At 40.9% G+C, this 16,243-nt stretch overlaps 1 protein-coding gene across 6 annotated transcripts; it reads right to left on the bottom strand.

Moving 5' to 3' along the window:
- Positions 1-399: 399 nt before the first annotated feature.
- pbxip1b (pre-B-cell leukemia homeobox interacting protein 1b) lies at positions 400-15,669 on the bottom strand. 6 transcript variants are annotated; one of them, XM_061716868.1, is made up of 11 exons: positions 15,551-15,669; positions 13,655-13,731; positions 13,160-13,235; positions 11,106-11,191; positions 10,341-10,743; positions 5,654-5,878; positions 4,771-4,794; positions 4,104-4,156; positions 3,657-3,743; positions 3,298-3,532; positions 400-3,110 (listed from the first exon to the last, which is right to left on the bottom strand). In XM_061716868.1, the coding sequence occupies exons 2-11, from the start codon at positions 13,703-13,705 to the stop codon at positions 1,564-1,566; spliced, it is 2,787 nt and encodes a 928-aa protein (XP_061572852.1). In that variant the 5' UTR covers positions 13,706-13,731; positions 15,551-15,669; the 3' UTR covers positions 400-1,563. The 6 variants fall into 6 exon arrangements, with proteins under 6 accessions (XP_061572852.1, XP_061572854.1, XP_061572850.1 ...); XM_061716870.1 differs by having other exon boundaries at positions 400-3,107; positions 3,442-3,532; positions 3,630-3,743; positions 15,551-15,668; XM_061716866.1 differs by having other exon boundaries at positions 400-3,107; positions 3,630-3,743; positions 15,551-15,668.
- Positions 15,670-16,243: the final 574 nt, after the last annotated feature.

Below are 16,243 nucleotides of genomic sequence, written 5' to 3' on the forward strand. Positions count from 1 at the left end.
AGACTTTACAGTTTAAATAGGAAGCTTTTGTCTGGAGGGAGAAAACTGGAACCTTATTCTGCATGCAAATCAAGGCAGTGGGTCATGCTTCAAGCTGACCCTAGTCACACATCATTCTTTCAAAGAAAGGTTAAAGAGTCAAGTTAATGTTTTGGAGGCAGAAAACACAGTTTAGATTTAGAAAATAAAAAAAAAACAGGTTTTGTATGGACTTGAAGTGGACAGTTCAGGAGAGGAATCTCACAAACATGCCAACAATCGACTCCCGTTTGAAGGAATTAGTTAATTGTTACTACAGGAAAAAAAAAGAAAATCTAAAACATGTGTTGGTTGCAGTCAGAGATAAAAATTTCAACTGATGAGATACAAGAAATAGAAAGTCCAGTAATTTTAATCACAGGGAGGCATTCAATTTATTATTATTAAGTGACAGTACCAGGAGCAAACACAAACATCCTAACATTCAAGATTCTCTGTGCTAGCACAAAGTGGTTTAGCTTTAACACACTGCTGCAGACAATTCAAGCATTCACGCCGCAGTTCAACAGCAGGTATCAGGACAATGTAATAAATATAAACAAGTGCTACAGGCATGGAAAAACAATTATTAAGGACTTTTGGGTGCACAAAAAAAGCGCTATGTGCATGAAATAACAAAAAAATAATACATGCTCAACATGTCAATATCTTATGGACCAACAGCTCATTTTTAACTCAATTATGAATTTCTAAATTACAGCTAGTTTGTTTTAAAGTTCTAGATTCAGTATGTGCAGACAATTAAATGAAACCAGTGCAAACATCTTTATTATCACCTGAACCATTAACTAAATATCTTAAAGCAGTCTCAGTCTAAATTATCTTTAAATACAGTTTGTTATCAAGCTGTTGCAGATAATCTGACATCAAGATGTAGGATTATTAAAAAAAAAAAAAAAGTCACAGACTGCAGGATCAGGGCCACCCAGTGAGCAGGTAGTAGACATTAACAGTGCAGAGTGGTGTTTGTAGAAGTCTGTAGACATTAACAGTGCAGAGTGGTGTTTGTAGAAGTCTATACAGAGAGGAAATGACAGTCAAAACGTCCTACTCAGTCCAGTGGGTTTAATCTCCTGTACACAGAAGAGCACAGCGCATATTTCTTGAGCAGAAACATTTCTTTCACACCAAAGGAGTTTCACATTACCTGAAGTTACTCTAACATGAAAAAAAGATGTGTAACATTTTACAAGGTTTTCTCTGGAGTGGACATGAAACTGAGCAAATATATATATACAAAAAAAAAGTATATAAAAAAAAAAAAAAAGTTAACACGGTTACGAGGCCTTCCTTTCTGACTTTGTACTTAGGTGTACACTGGCTAAACTCAACAGTGTAATCACACAGAAAACAGACAGAAGTGGTACGGTAAGATAAGGCATCCTGCAGAAGGATGGTCGGCCGATAAATGAAAACTTTTGAGCAATTGTGTGTAAGCAAAAAGATGTTCCCTCTCAGTGAGCTGTCCTCTCCTCTGACTTGCCCTCATCTGATTTCGACTGATACTGCAATTCTATCACGTTATCAGCCACGTCCTGCTCCACTCTCCTTCCTCCATTCCCCTTTGACTCTTTCCTCTTTGCCTTTTGCTCCTGGCATTGAGAATTTTTTCATGACTTCCTTTTCAAACTCTTCCATCTCGTCTTCTAAATCACTATCTTCTTCTTCCTCGTCATCCCCTTCCACCATGTCTTCCAAAATATCTTCCACATCTTCAACAAAGTCGTGAAAGCTCATCTTGTCATGCACAAACACTCCATCATGGAAGAACTCAGCAGCAAGCTTTTTGAGTTCCTCTCTTTTGGAGACGTCCACGCCTGCTTCTGCAGCCTTGGACAGGTAGGTTTGAAGGATGGCATCAAACTCGGGTAAAGAAACGGTCAGCAGGCGCTCGGCCTGAGCGCAGGTGTCCAGGGAGTTGCAGGGCCGCAGGGGTCCAGGATCCCGCCGGAGACGCTCTCTCTGCCGGAGCCAGTACTCAGGTTGGTCCATAGAGAGTCTGTGGTGTGTGTGAGGGGGGTGTCGGTCTCCGTACAGGTGATCTTGATGACCTCCCAATTTGTGCTCATCTTTGTTTTTCTGAGCGTGTGATTTGTCCTTTTTCCTGTCACTATTATGACTTTTCTCTTTCCGTTCTCCTTTCTTCCAGTCCTCCTCTTCCTTTTTCCACGGATCCCACTTGTCTTCCTTCCTCTTCCAGTCCTTATCCTGTTTTTCATTTTTGCTCTTGGAGTCATAGCTTTTCCACTGTTTTCTCTCACCATTCCCATTCTCCATCCTTTCTTTACCATGTGTGCCATCTTCCCAGTTCTTCCTTTCACCCTTTCCTTTTCCTTCTTTACCACGATCTTTGTCATTTTTATGCTTCCACTCGTTATTATTTTTCCAGTCTTTCACATCTCCTTTTGCTTTTAAACCTTTCCTATCCCACTTCTCTTTGCCACCTTCCTTTTGCACATCTCTGCCTTTCTTCCATTCTTTCTCTCCCTTCCATTCCTCCCTGCCCTGGTGCCTCTCACCCTGATCCTTTCCTTTCTGCCAGTTCTTTTTATCCTCTTTACCCCTCTGTTGATGTTCTTTCATTTTCTCATGCTTTCCCTTTTTCTTGTCTTTTTCTTCCTTTATTTCTTTTTTCTCACTCTTTTGTTTCAAATTGTTCTTGCTTTCCTTAACTTTCCAAGACTTTCCATCATCACCTCTATCACCTCTCTCTTTCCTCCCGTCTTTCCCCTGCCATTGTTTAGTCTCATCAGCGTGCCTTTTCCCCCCACCTTCCTTAGTTTTCTCCTTGCCTTGTTCAGACTTGTCCTTCTTCCACTCCCTTTTACCTGCATCTTTTACCTCCTTTTTCCCTCCCTCCTTCCACACATTTTTTTCCATCTCTGAGCTATATTTCTTGTTGGTCATTTCAGATTTGTCCCTCGTGGGACCTTTCTTCTCCCTCCGGTCGTCCCATGACTTCCTGGCCTGATTCTCTGGGGATCCGGCTGTGTCCTGTCTGCTGTCTCCTGGTTTGCCAGTGGGGGGCGACGTTGAGGGCTTTTCGGATGCTTGAGCTGCACGAGGGGCTGCTGAAAGAGATGCAAGAGTAAGTCAAACTACAGAGATGAAAAGTCTGCATAAAAGTTAAGAGTGACAGAGATTTTTCTTTAAAGTAGTACACCTTCCCATGCTTTCTTTCCCCGTATATCATCCCATTATCCCTGAATATTTCTGCTTCATATCCCCTCCCTACCTCCTCCCTCTGTCCCTTTGTACCTGAGGAGAGTTTTAATTCAGTCACAGTGGATCTCAGTGTTTCTAGTTCTTTCTGTAATGCGGGGACGGACTCCAGCTCTCTCTTCATTCTGTCGTTCTCTTTCTGAAGGAAAGGGAGGGAGGCCATCTCTGTCTTCAACCTACTGTTTTCCTTTTCCAATTCATCCCAGCGCTGCCGCTGCTGTGCTTCTTCTGCTGACTGTCCAGTGGATACTTTCAGCTCTTCTTTCTGTGCCTGGATGGATGAATCAATGAATGAATAAATAAATGAATAAAAAGGAAAAGAGGGTTTCATTAGAATGACACACAGAACAGACAGAATGGAGTCACACCTGAAGTTGGGCCTGTAGCACAGATACCTGCTCGCTCCCTTTGGACAACTTATTTAAGAGTTCTGAATTGTCAGCGTCTACTTGGGGAGGAGGAGTCTCGTGATGAAGCCAGTCCTATCAACAAATTGCACACACACACGCACCCAGAGAGAGTAAAACACAATAGCAGGATTTGAGATGACTTCATTAAGTTTTTTTTTACTGCCACCCAGACTAGTGGAGAAGAGAACAGCTGTATGTGATGATGAGTTGGTGAAAAAAAACCCACAAGTACAGCATAGCTTGGTTTGTGAAAAACAGCTTTACGGCTTTGTCTTTTGCCTCTGGTCTCACATGAAGCATATCACATTAAAAATCCATGTACTGGTTCTCACTGCACTATAAAATGCATGCGCATGTTATACTACATAAATGCATAAAAAAAGTTGTATGAGAAAGAATACAGAAGAGAGGGAGACTAGATATCAGACTGACCTGCATTCCTGCTGCCTCTGCTTCTTTCAGCTCCCTTGTAACATAGTCACTCTCTGATGTAAAACATTTGAAAACAGCTTTTTAATACGCTGAAACGTCTTAAAAAAACAACACTAACCATGCAACAATCGTGGGAAGGTTTTACAGCTGAACAGGTAAAAGCGTATTCAGAATACATAATCTCATAGCAAATCCACATTTTACATATAGATATGAGAAATGTATGAATTTCTTAATGAAAATGATGCAACTCTTGATTAAATTTTTAACTTTTCCCATTGATTCCAGATTGTCTTTACATTGACATTTCTTCTTAATGTGTATGAGAATCTGAAAAAAACAACAACAACCAACTAGAATGGGTGATCTTACTTCACTTTCTGCCATTTTTGGCTCTTTTATGTTGGACTGTTAACGTTGCTGTTAAGATTATGTTTTGATTCGATTTACTTCTGACAACAGCAAATACTCCTCCCTGCTTAACCGACTCACACATATTTAAAAAGGATGGACAATTTTTAGAGTGGCTTCTTACAAAGTACTACCAGCCAAGTTCTTGTTATTTTGCATGCACTCTTAAACCAAATGCAAACAAATGCATGCTATAGCCATGGAAAGAATCATTTATTTAAGCATTAACACACAATAACACATTAAAACAACCTACCCTCATCCAGATCCATGAAGATTCCTGCAGGTACAGTATAACAGACCTCAGTCTCAGACATTCTTCATCTAGTCCACTGTCAGTTACTCCTCACGCTACCATGTACAGAGTAATGTGCCATTCGTACGGGATTCAAATTATCTGGGCACCTGCGGTCATTTGTAAGAATCACAGAGGACGTCTGTGTTTTTAATCCCGTCTAAATGCACCATGTCTTGTCACCTTTTTTGGGGTGGTAATTTTGGGAACTGCAGTACATAATGTGATATTATAGTACAACTTAAGACAATATCCAACCCGCATAGTGTAATTATTTGATATTTTTAGATGACAATCATACATAAAATTGAATCAAGCTTCACGTGGAGACTTTTAAAACGAGAAGTTTAGATCAGCAGAACAACAAGATGATGACATGTGCAGCTGGATCACACAGCAGGGAGCTTCATCTTTCATCAAGTTCAAAGCCTCTCTGACCTTTAGGAGCTTCAACAAAGACCATCGACCTGGTTACGTTTACCATTGAGTTTACTGTTACCATGGAAACTTAAAACACAGGCCGATATGCCATTTTTTGATTTTGTCATTTGTCAAAATGTGACGTGTCGTCACTGAAATATAACTTGTCTGATCAGATGCAATATTCATAATAAAATGCAATGCGTCAACATCACTTCCAAGATCAATGTCTATAAATCAAGGTAGAATGCAGACTTCACTTATCTAGCATGGATGCGCTGAACTAAGTACAGATGTCAGGTTGTAATTTCAGAATTACTGCAGGTCAAGGGGTAGTTTTAGTCCAGTGTGGATAGGACATTAGTCTAAAATAACATTGCAATGGCTGGTTCCATCTTACAGCAACTCAAAAGCAAATGCTTACCTGAGAAAAAGATGGTGCCAAGTCCTAACAGAATAACAGCCCCCAGGATGCACTTGTTCACAGAGAACCCACTGTCATCTTCTCGCTGTGGCACCTGAAATTCTTCCACTTCTTCCTCGTCTTCATCCTCTCTCCTTCCAATCTGCTCCAACAGCGACCTCCTCCTCCTCCTCTCCTCCGGTTCTCCCTGCTCTCCAGTCTTCTCTGTTCTCTCCTCATGGAGGCCTGAGTCCCAAGTAGAGTTTGAAACATTAGGAGGATATCAGAACTGTTATTTCATCTTCTGAAACAATTTAGTTCACAATTTTAGTTTGTGCTTCCACTGGAAAATGTTTACATGATTTAATGTTAAATTTCATGTTAACTTGTTGTTCAAAAAAGGGGAGCTCCCTTATGGAAACACTGTTGAGCTCTGATTTGTCATTCATTAAGACAAAGTACAAGAGATAGTTTAAACTTTGGGTTCTGCCACAAAACAGACATAATCCACAGGTGCTGTGATATGAATGATGACGTCGCTGAGAAACAGAAGAAAAGCATGGATTACAAGGAAAACATTTTCAGCATCTCAATATCATGAAAGGTGACATTTGCTTCATACAGTTTATATAAGGGATGCAACGATTAGTTGACATAACTGATGTAATTTCATTTTTATTTATTTTTATTTTTTTTAATCGTCAGAATTGTTAGTGTTGACACGTCGTACGAAACTACATTACTGTAAGAGGCCTTCAACTTCCACGTAGCCTGCTGAAGAAGAAAACAATATGAACTGATGAGGGAGAGAGGGACTAAATGAGCAGCTTGCTGGACGGCAGATGTCCTGCTACTTCGCAATAGCCCATGTGATGCTGGTGATGCTGGTGGTGCTGGTGATGCTAGTGGTGCTGGTGGTACTGGTGGTGCCATCCAGGGCTGTGATTCATCTGTTATCTGTTATCTTATTTTATATACCAGTATTTTTTATTATTATTATTATTGTATATACCAGTACTGTTTATAGTGTGTCATACTCTGATATTATTATTGTATTATTTATATTGATGCCTCTTGTTTTGCACTATCCCCTTTGCTGCTGTACACTGCGAATTTCCCCGCTGTGGGACTAATAAAGGAATATCTTATCTTATCTTATCTCTTATCTTCTGCCCCCACGGTCCATGTGCTCGAGACAGGTTTGCATGGGTGCAATGAGATAAACAACTGTCATTCCCCGGCAGCATTATATGAAGATATGTGTATGGCATGACAGACACAGTGGTTGACTAGTTGAGTTAAAAAAATAAAATGCCTGAAATGAAATACATAAAAACTTGCTGTTAGTTGTCAAACAGCGAGCAAGCAAGGGACGACTCATGTTCTCATGCTCTACTGAAACAGAACTGCAAACTCAAACCACAGTATATTAGTCCATGGGCCAGAGCCCAAAATTTCACTTGTCAGTACCACCCAGTTTGTGACATCAGCCTAGTGGCTGTTATAGTTTCATAGGAGCCTAATGATGCTCTTCTAGTTTAAAGCTTACAATGACCTGTAACAATGATATAGTATGGGTACATTATACATTTCCTGGATCCTTATGGTCCTGTGAGTATTCCAGTTTTTGCATTTTGTGTCTCTGTTGTTCCTAGATGACATAGGGCTAAAAGATAGTATATAATTTAGGCGAAAATTGTGTAAAAATGTGTGTTGTTTATAGTTTAAAGAGCTGCAGTGACCTCAATGTTGGTCAGAAAGATTCACATCTTAGCTTGAATGAATGCTTAAAAGGTCCCCTTTAAAATGATACCAAACACAATGTTGTGAAACATTGACAGATATCCTGTACATGCAGTACTCGAGTTGTAAAAAAGAAAAAAAAAAAATCAGGGGATTGTGGATTTTATCATATGGGGACAGATCATTTGTGCTGATTACAATATTAATTGTAATATATTACAAATAATAGCACTGACCAAAACACCTGCAGAAATACTGCAGGAATGACATAGCAGCAGTTAAATGCAGCCTTCTGTAAGCTTTAAATATCCACTGGGCTTATATCAAATACATCAAAACACAACAATAAAAAACAGTTTTCTGAACTTATCAATATGACTCTGTCCTTCACAGGATAAGTAAAATGGATCACTGCAAAAACTCTAAATCTTAACAAGAATATTTGTCCGATTTCTAGTTAAAATGTCTCATTTTAGTAAAAAAAAAATCTCATTATACTTAAAACAAGACTCATCACTGGAAAAAAACAACAATTTTCTCCTGTTTCAAGTAGATTTTCACTTGAAATAAGTAGAAAAATCTGCCAGTGGAACAAGATTTTTTTTGCTTGTAATAAGAAGATAAATCTTGTCCCACTGGCAGATTTTCCTACTTATTTCAAGTGAAAATTTACTTGAAACAGGTGTAAATTGTCAAATAAGTTATTTTTCTGGTGATGACTCTAATGGCCCTTTTCCACTAGTATCTACTCAGCTCGCTTCTACCCGCCACGCCCCCGTCTTGCGCTTTTCCACTAGGGGCTGAGGCGGGTGGAGCCGTGCCAAGCAGATACTTTTTCTGTAACCATTCTGCCGAGGTTCTAACCGGGCTGAGCCGGCACTATTTCTGACGTCACCACCCTCCGCGCCACCGATTGGTCGGGGGGCGGGGCCGTCACACGTTTGAATCAGGAAGCGGGAGTCAGCGCCAGAGCGACTCGCAGCTCGCGGCGATTTTATTATACAGCGCAAACGTCTGTTTGGTGATCCAACTGAGTTGCAGATGTTCATAAACCTGGGGGCTGACGAGAGAATTAAAAAAGGGATGTAGACGGGCTGTTTTTTTTCTCAGCCGCTCGCGGCTCCAGCTGATTTTCTCATCAGCGCCGACGCGAACAAAGGTGTTGCGCAATCGAGTACGTCACAGCAGCTTCACCCCAACCTGCCCACTTCTCACCTGGCTGTGGAAAAACAAACGGGGACAAAGCGGGCAGTGGCGAGACGAGCCGTCCCGAGCCGAGCCGCGCTGAGTAGATACTAGTGGAAAAGCGTCATAAATGTTGAAATAGCAGTAATACCACATTCATTCTGAACACGGGGGCCCCCTAAGGATGTGTGCTGAGCCCCCTCCTCTTCACTCTGCTGACCCATGACTGCACACCATCACACAGTTCAAACCTCTTCATTAAATTTGCTGACGATACCACTGTACTAGGTCACATCAGCAACAATGATGAGACTCACTACAGGAGTGAAGTGAGCCGCCTGGCCAAGTGGTGCAGCAACAACAACCTCTCCTTGAATGTGGAGAAAACAAAGGAGATTGTTGTTGACTTCAGGAGAACACACACACAGCATGCCCCCCTCACCATTAATGGAGCTGCTGTGGAGAAAGTAAGCAGCACTAAGTTCCTGGGTGTGCACATCTGTGAGGACCTCTCCTGGTCAAAGAACACTGCAGCACTGGCCAGTAAAGCCCAACAGCGACTGTACTTCCTCCGCAAGCTGAAGAGAGCCAGAACTCCAGCCTCCATCATGTGCACCTTCTATAGAGGCAGCACAGAGAGCATCCTCACCAGCTGCATCACTGTGTGGCATGGCACCTGCACCGTGTCCTGCCGCAAACAGCTACAACGTGTGGTGAGAGCAGCTGAGAGGATCCTGGGAGTCTCTCTCCCGACCCACCAGGATATCTACAGCACCCGCCTCACCCGAAAAGCCCTCTGCATTGCTAGAGACTCCACCCACCCATCCAACGGCCTCTTCAGTCTGCTGCCGTCTGGAAAAAGACTGAGAAGCCTTAGGGCCAGGACTAGCAGACTGAAAGACAGCTTTCTCCACCAAGCTGTCAGGATGCTGAACTCTCTCTCTGCCCTGCCCTCCCTCAACCCTGCATTTTAACTTTTTAACCAATAGCACTGCCGCCTAGAAGTCTGTTCTTTTATACTTGTACTGTGTTTTTATATCTGTTTTTATGGTATGGTCAGTGTTATGTCTATATTGTCACTGTCTTGTCCAAATGTATACACTGTGGGCCTGGGGAGCATTGCAATTTCGAATCCTATGTATAAACCTGTACACATGATTTGACAAATAAACTAACTTGACTTGACTTGACTTGATTGATGAAATTACATAAGGGATGGAAAGTGGGATGGCAGTTTTACAGGGGGGATGATTTTGACCATTTTTATTTCAGGGGGGATGATTTTGAACGTTTTTATTTCAGGGGGGATGCCATCGCCTCTCATCCCCCCTCATCCCCCCTCAACTCCAGTACTGTGTACATGAGTCTAAACCAGGATATGCAGCAGTATCTAAAATGTAATCTTCTGAAGGGGCTGGTAACTTCATGAGCTGATAACTATGATACAGCTGCCAATCAGGAAGGGTTATCATACCAGAATATCATCTATAGACATGGATCTTTTCAACAATTATAAGCAAGTTTTGTCACCTTGAGTGGTACAGATATCTGGTCTCGCCCATGGACTATATGTTTTCATCAACAGTCTCAAGCAACTAAAAGTTTCCTTTTCACGTCAAGCTCCCTTCCTCACACCAACCACAGCCTCTCCAGATGCACAACAATCCCATGAATAACTGGTTCACCAAGTGCACTACAGTCACAAGTGGTATGCAAATAATAAAAGTGGTCCTCGGTTACTGCAGTATCAACCTGACCAAAGTTCTGTAGCTGTTCATACCTGTGTGTTTTCCTAAGTCAGCCGAGTACTTGTCATGTTCCTCCTTCTCTGGGTGTAGCTCATCCCCATTTTGCAGATGCAGTGTTCCTTCTCGTGGATGCTGCTCCTCTGCCTCTGCAAACTCTGCACTCCCAAGAGTCTCTGTACTGAGCAATGAGATTGGGGGCTCCTCAGGGGAGGGAGTTACTAGCGTGTTGGAGTCGGAGGATAAATTAGGGTCAGGGCTTAACTGTGCCGGGCCCTCAGGTAGGCCCTCTTCCTGGCCGACCTCATCACCGCCTCGGACCAACGTACCAGGGGCTTCTACAGAGGTAGGAAGGGGGGTTTCAGTGACAGCAGTGGGGGCAGAGGACTGTTGATCTGAGCTCAAGCCTCCACTTTGCTCTGCTGTTCGTACCGATACCTGGATATGAAAATAAGGTTAAAGAAAGAGAAGTGCTCTGTGAACCATAGCTTAATAAAAATAAAAGTTTTTGCAGCGGAAAAAAGTGTTTCCCGGAACTGGACTTGTAAGCTACAAAAGTGATGTCAGAGCTGTGCAGCTGGGGAAGAAAAAAAGGAAAGCAGCAATCTTGGCTATGCTATTAATAGTTATAACGCACATCCTCTAGCTTCTGAAAAATGAGTGAGCACTTAAACCTTGTGACAATTATAAAATCAGAGGTAGCGTAATACTCTTATTTGCCAGTTACAGATACATATTTAGCCACAGCCCAGTACAAACAGTACTATTACATAATGGAGGATGACGTGTTGCTGTCTTACTGTCTTGTGGTAGTTCTCCACAGGGAGTCCTTCTGCACATCCTGTATCATTTGCAGGCTGGGCTTTTCCCCCAGAACATGGCCCATCTAACAGACAAATGAGATGAAACATGTAGTACAGCAGTTTAGCATTTGTCAACTGTCAGTACAAGAAAAACAAAAAAAGAAGATGTTGACAACCAACACACACCATCCATCCATCATCTACACCCACTTCTTCAGGGTAACGGGAGCCTGCTGTCGACTAGCTCAGCTCTAGTCTGATGAAAGGCAGGGCTACACTCTGGACGGGTCACTGATTGTACACTTGAAATTTAAGTAATTAAATAACTTGCATATTTAAATCGAACAAACTGTTAATTAATTTTAATTTGGTAGTTTATGTTGACTGACAATGTTAAAACAATCAAATTAAGAGAAGAGGACAAAATTGGAGACATCATCATCACAGCTTGTCATTTTTAGCAGGATGTCGCGTCATCAATGATGACACTAGCTTGTGGTGGTCATTGTGGCAGGAGCCACTTAATGACTCAGGAAAGTAACGAGAGGAAACAATGAGAGGAAGAGACACCAAACGAGAGTAAACCTTAGACATTCTTGTAAAAGCGACTTCATCACAGCTGCCGTGGCGTAATGACACTGAAAAGCATCAGTATGCACATTCACCACTCAGATTCAAATGTTCAGTTTCAATCAGATAAATGCAACAACGGTGCATGTCTGGAAATGGCTTCATTTTTAACACATCATAAGAGGAAGTGTCTGCCAACAAAGGTGATAAGAGTTTTTACAGTCAGTTATATAATACCTGTGGAGGCAGAAGCTACGATGTGTTTACTGCCCCAGAAGTGGAAATATGGGGTTATTTGATGCAAAGTTACAAGTGTTTCTCTTTTCCCCTTCCTCACTGTTGCAGAGCTGGTCTGAAGAGTAAGCATCTTTTTAAACCGGGAGCTCTAAGTAGGTCAGTTCACACCTGGTATTGCCTGCTTCACATGCAAATGAACCACAACAAATAATGTGTCAGTTTTAAGTTCCTGCAAAATCCAAAATAATATTCAGGGAGCTCAATGCTACGATTTTCCATTCGGATATAAACCTTTTTAACAAAAGGAGCAAAAGGAACATAATGTTTTTGATTTCAGGTATGTACCGAGCTCAATTTCAGCACAACCTTACTGATTTAAAAACTGCAGCTTTTAAACTCTGCACTTTTTTTTTTTCACTTGACAAAGAATTAACAGGAGTCCATTGCCTACATTGAGCATTTCTGCATTTGATCTGTGTGCGTAAAGTTAGGCTTTAGATGCTTACTTCGCTCAGATGTGATATCAAGAGCTGAATTTACTCAGGTGACCAATCTCACATATTTATATTTATACATATTTATATTTTGCCAGATATGGAAAATAATCTTTAACTGGAATGGAGTGTGGCTCGTGAATCTGAAACATACTGTTCAACAGTGTCAAGTGAGATCCTTTTAACATATGTTTACATTTTTTAAGGAGCATGAAGGTTGGATCCTGGAGCAATCCAGAGCAATGCAAGAATATCACGAGGTCTGATGAGCTAAGATTGACCCTGTTCCAGAGTGGCAGATGAAGCGGTTCATGCCTGGAGCCTACTGTGCAAAACAGGGGGCAATGATATGATCCAGGATTGTGTCAGCTGGTCAAGTCTAGGTTCACCAATATTAAGTTCAACTGATTATGTTTATATACTACATGGGCAGGTATGTGCAGCTTTTTTTTTGGCATGAATATTTTTCAAGATGACAAGATGACCAGATTGTGAAAGACTGGTTCAAGGACCATGATGCATCATTTTAAAACATGAGTGTCTATACATCTAAACATCAGGGTGTTTTTATATTGGATCTCGCTAATATCGCTGGATGATGAATGTGTGTTTAACGTGCGTTTACAAGGCAGTGTATTATTGTGTACATTTTGACAGAACAAAATATCAAAATAAAATTATAGCACATTTCTTGGAATTCAATATTTTCCAATGCGCTATATATGATCAAACAATTTTCTGTAAAGACACCTGCTCCAGATGTAGGGCTCTCTCCATGCTGCTCTGTCGCTGCTGCAGTAGGCTTCAGGGTTTCAGCAACAGTTTCCTGTGACAAATGCACAAACAGAAAAGTCAAGGTACATCAGCCTTTTTAAAAAAACGACCACCCTAAAATGCACTTTGACAAGGCAGTGAGGATTAATTCATAAAATGGCCGTAAGCTTGTGCTTTACCAGTTGCAGTTCAATTCAATTTAGCTTAATTTTTTCTTTTTAAAACCCAAAGAAGTCCAACTAATTTGATTCTACCAAGATTATTTCATTATACTCTCTTTTTTTCTGTAGGAATACTTGTTAGATAAGAAAAACAAAGACAGGCTTGTGACAGAAACCTATTTCATATTCAGGTGACCCAAAAGGAAAAAATCAAGTGGGACAAGGAACTTTCTTTTTTAGAAAAATAAAGAAATGCTTAATGAGGTCATGCACACCAACTCTATGTCTATGTTCTTTACAAAAGTGATACCTCAGAAGTGAGGATGGTCCAGCTGTTGTTAGTACTGTTGCCGCCAGACATGGCCCCCAAGAGCCTTTGCCTGTCTCCTGCAGCACAAGAACAACATATTGAATGGTTTCTTGTGATTATAAACTTCTGAAGACAAAAAAGGAATTAATGTCAAAGCTGTGTCAAATTTCTAAAACAGATAAAATCTGACATTTAAAGATGAAACTAGCTTGCCGAACGAATAAGATTGGCTAACAAGTTACCTTTGGCTCACAATAAGGAGCAACACTGTGCGCCCTGCAGCTTTAACAAATTTACATTCTCTGTTTACACATGCACAGGATTTGAATACAGGCCACTGCTATTCAGCCTAGCCCATTTTACAAATAAAGAACCTACTGTAACGTGTGTTAAGTGTTAGGATGTGTGTATATGTAGCCAGGAAGTCTTATTCCCGGGAAGCATTCAGGCATCCATTCCTTCATTAGTAGTTTGTGTGTGCTGTGGGCATTGTGGGCTGCCTGGCTTTTGACTAGCTGAAAAACGTTTTGGCATACACTTTGGTAACTAAGGCCCACACTACTCTGGAAATACAGACAGCTAAATGGGCAATCCATTTAAGTCTGTTCAATACATGCATACAAACCACCACATTTAGGGTATATGTGGTTTATCCATTGACTGTAAGAGAATTACACATTTTTGCAAATAATGGTGGATCCCTTTCATGATTGCTTGAGTGGAAACAGTAATATTTGAGTTTCAGGAATCAGGTTGAATACTCCTCTAACATGTTTCTGCAGAACATAACATAATCAGAGATGCATACTTATTATGCATCGTCGGATTTTGTTCCATGAACGCAGAGAGAACAAAGCACTCCACTTCCTACCTCGGTGGCTTGGTAATGACACACTTCACTCCCTAAATTCAATTCTCTCCCAGCTTTGCAATTTAGGTCTCCTAATCGAGTGCCTCCCAAGAGAAGTTTACTGAATCTAGCCTAGGGCCCAAGGAGCATTGTAGCGCATATAGTGGAATGGCTTAAATAGATGCCAGTTAAATATAGCCATCAAGAGAGTGAGAAAGAGGGAGAATGCTGAAGATGACCAGTGGGAGCACGACTGAAGCAGCAGTGTCGTCTTCTTCTTTTTCTATGGCCAGTTTCTAAAAGAGCATCCTACTGCCAAAGGCTTTTAATAGTTGGCTGGATTTATTTTCTCAGCTTTATAAGTAACATACAGCAGTGACTTAACTTTGGTTATCAGCAGATACTTAACCACCTGTCTCATCTCAGTTTACCTCCTCAAACAAAAACAAAAAAACCCTCCCTTGTTTAGTTCATGTGTTTCCCAAGAAGATCACTTGATATACCAAATCTATTTTTCCCTTAACAAAACATAAGCAAACATGTGGTTACAGCTGCAGTTGGTCTTATTTTGAATGGCATTCTGGCCTGTGCAGGGAAAACTTACCAAAAAAGGTCAGGAAAATAAACTACAGCACACGGGACGTGACGTTTGGACATCAGTGAGAAAAACATCAGAGTAAACTGTACATCAGCAGCACAGCCGTCAGTGATACAATCATTATGCAAAGAGATTTAGTTTGAGTGACTGAAGCAGGAAATGTCATGACGTTGGGCTAAACAATAATAAACTTAACACTGCGCAAACATGACAAATGTCGCTCCTAGAAAGGTGCCAAGGACTAGTAACAACAGTGGTGCTTGTTTTAAATGCCAAGTAATACTAAAAATTGTCAACACCATACATTAAAAACAATTTTTCACTTCAACTGCGCGACCAGGAAAACGTGAAACCACATAGGCGGTGTAAAGAAATAACAAACGACAAGACGTCGTTGCTTTACACTAAAAACACTTGTAAACTACACGAAAATTCAAGTTATTCTTACCGTGGCAGGTAACTTATTTCTCAGACCTCAGAATATATCTCACACATGCAGCAGTCGCTTTGGCTCTTCCAACTTCACTTGGAAACTTCTGAATTTACTAATCCACGCACCTTCCGTCCAATCACAGTCCGCCTTCGCTCTGGTCCCGCCCCCAAACATCCAGGTCAACCAATCAGCGCCCGGCAACGCTTCCTCACCAGGGAGAGCTTCCAAGTTGACAGACCAACGCAGGTGATGGAGACGATGCAGTTAAACGCATGAACGGTGTATGTATGTATATGTATGTATATATATATATATATATATATATATATATATATATATATATATATATATATATATATATATATATATATAGTACTCGAGTTGTAAAAAAAAAAATCAGGGGGGATGGTGGATTTTATCATATGGGGACAGATCATTTGTGCTGATTACAAATAATATAATATATTACAAATAATAGCAGTGACCAAAACACCTGCAGAAATGACATAGCAGCAGTTATATGCAGCCTTCTGTAAGCTTTAAATATCCACTGGGCTTACATCAAATACATCAAAACACAACAATAAAAAACACTTTTCTGAACTTATCAATATGACTCTGTCCTTCACAGGATAAGTAAAATCGATCACTGCAAAAACTCAAAATCTTAACAACAATATTTGTCCTATTTTTAGTTAAAATGTCTAA

Source organism: Cololabis saira, chromosome 3 (genome assembly GCF_033807715.1).
Source record: "Cololabis saira isolate AMF1-May2022 chromosome 3, fColSai1.1, whole genome shotgun sequence".
Lineage (NCBI taxonomy): Eukaryota > Metazoa > Chordata > Actinopteri > Beloniformes > Belonidae > Cololabis > Cololabis saira.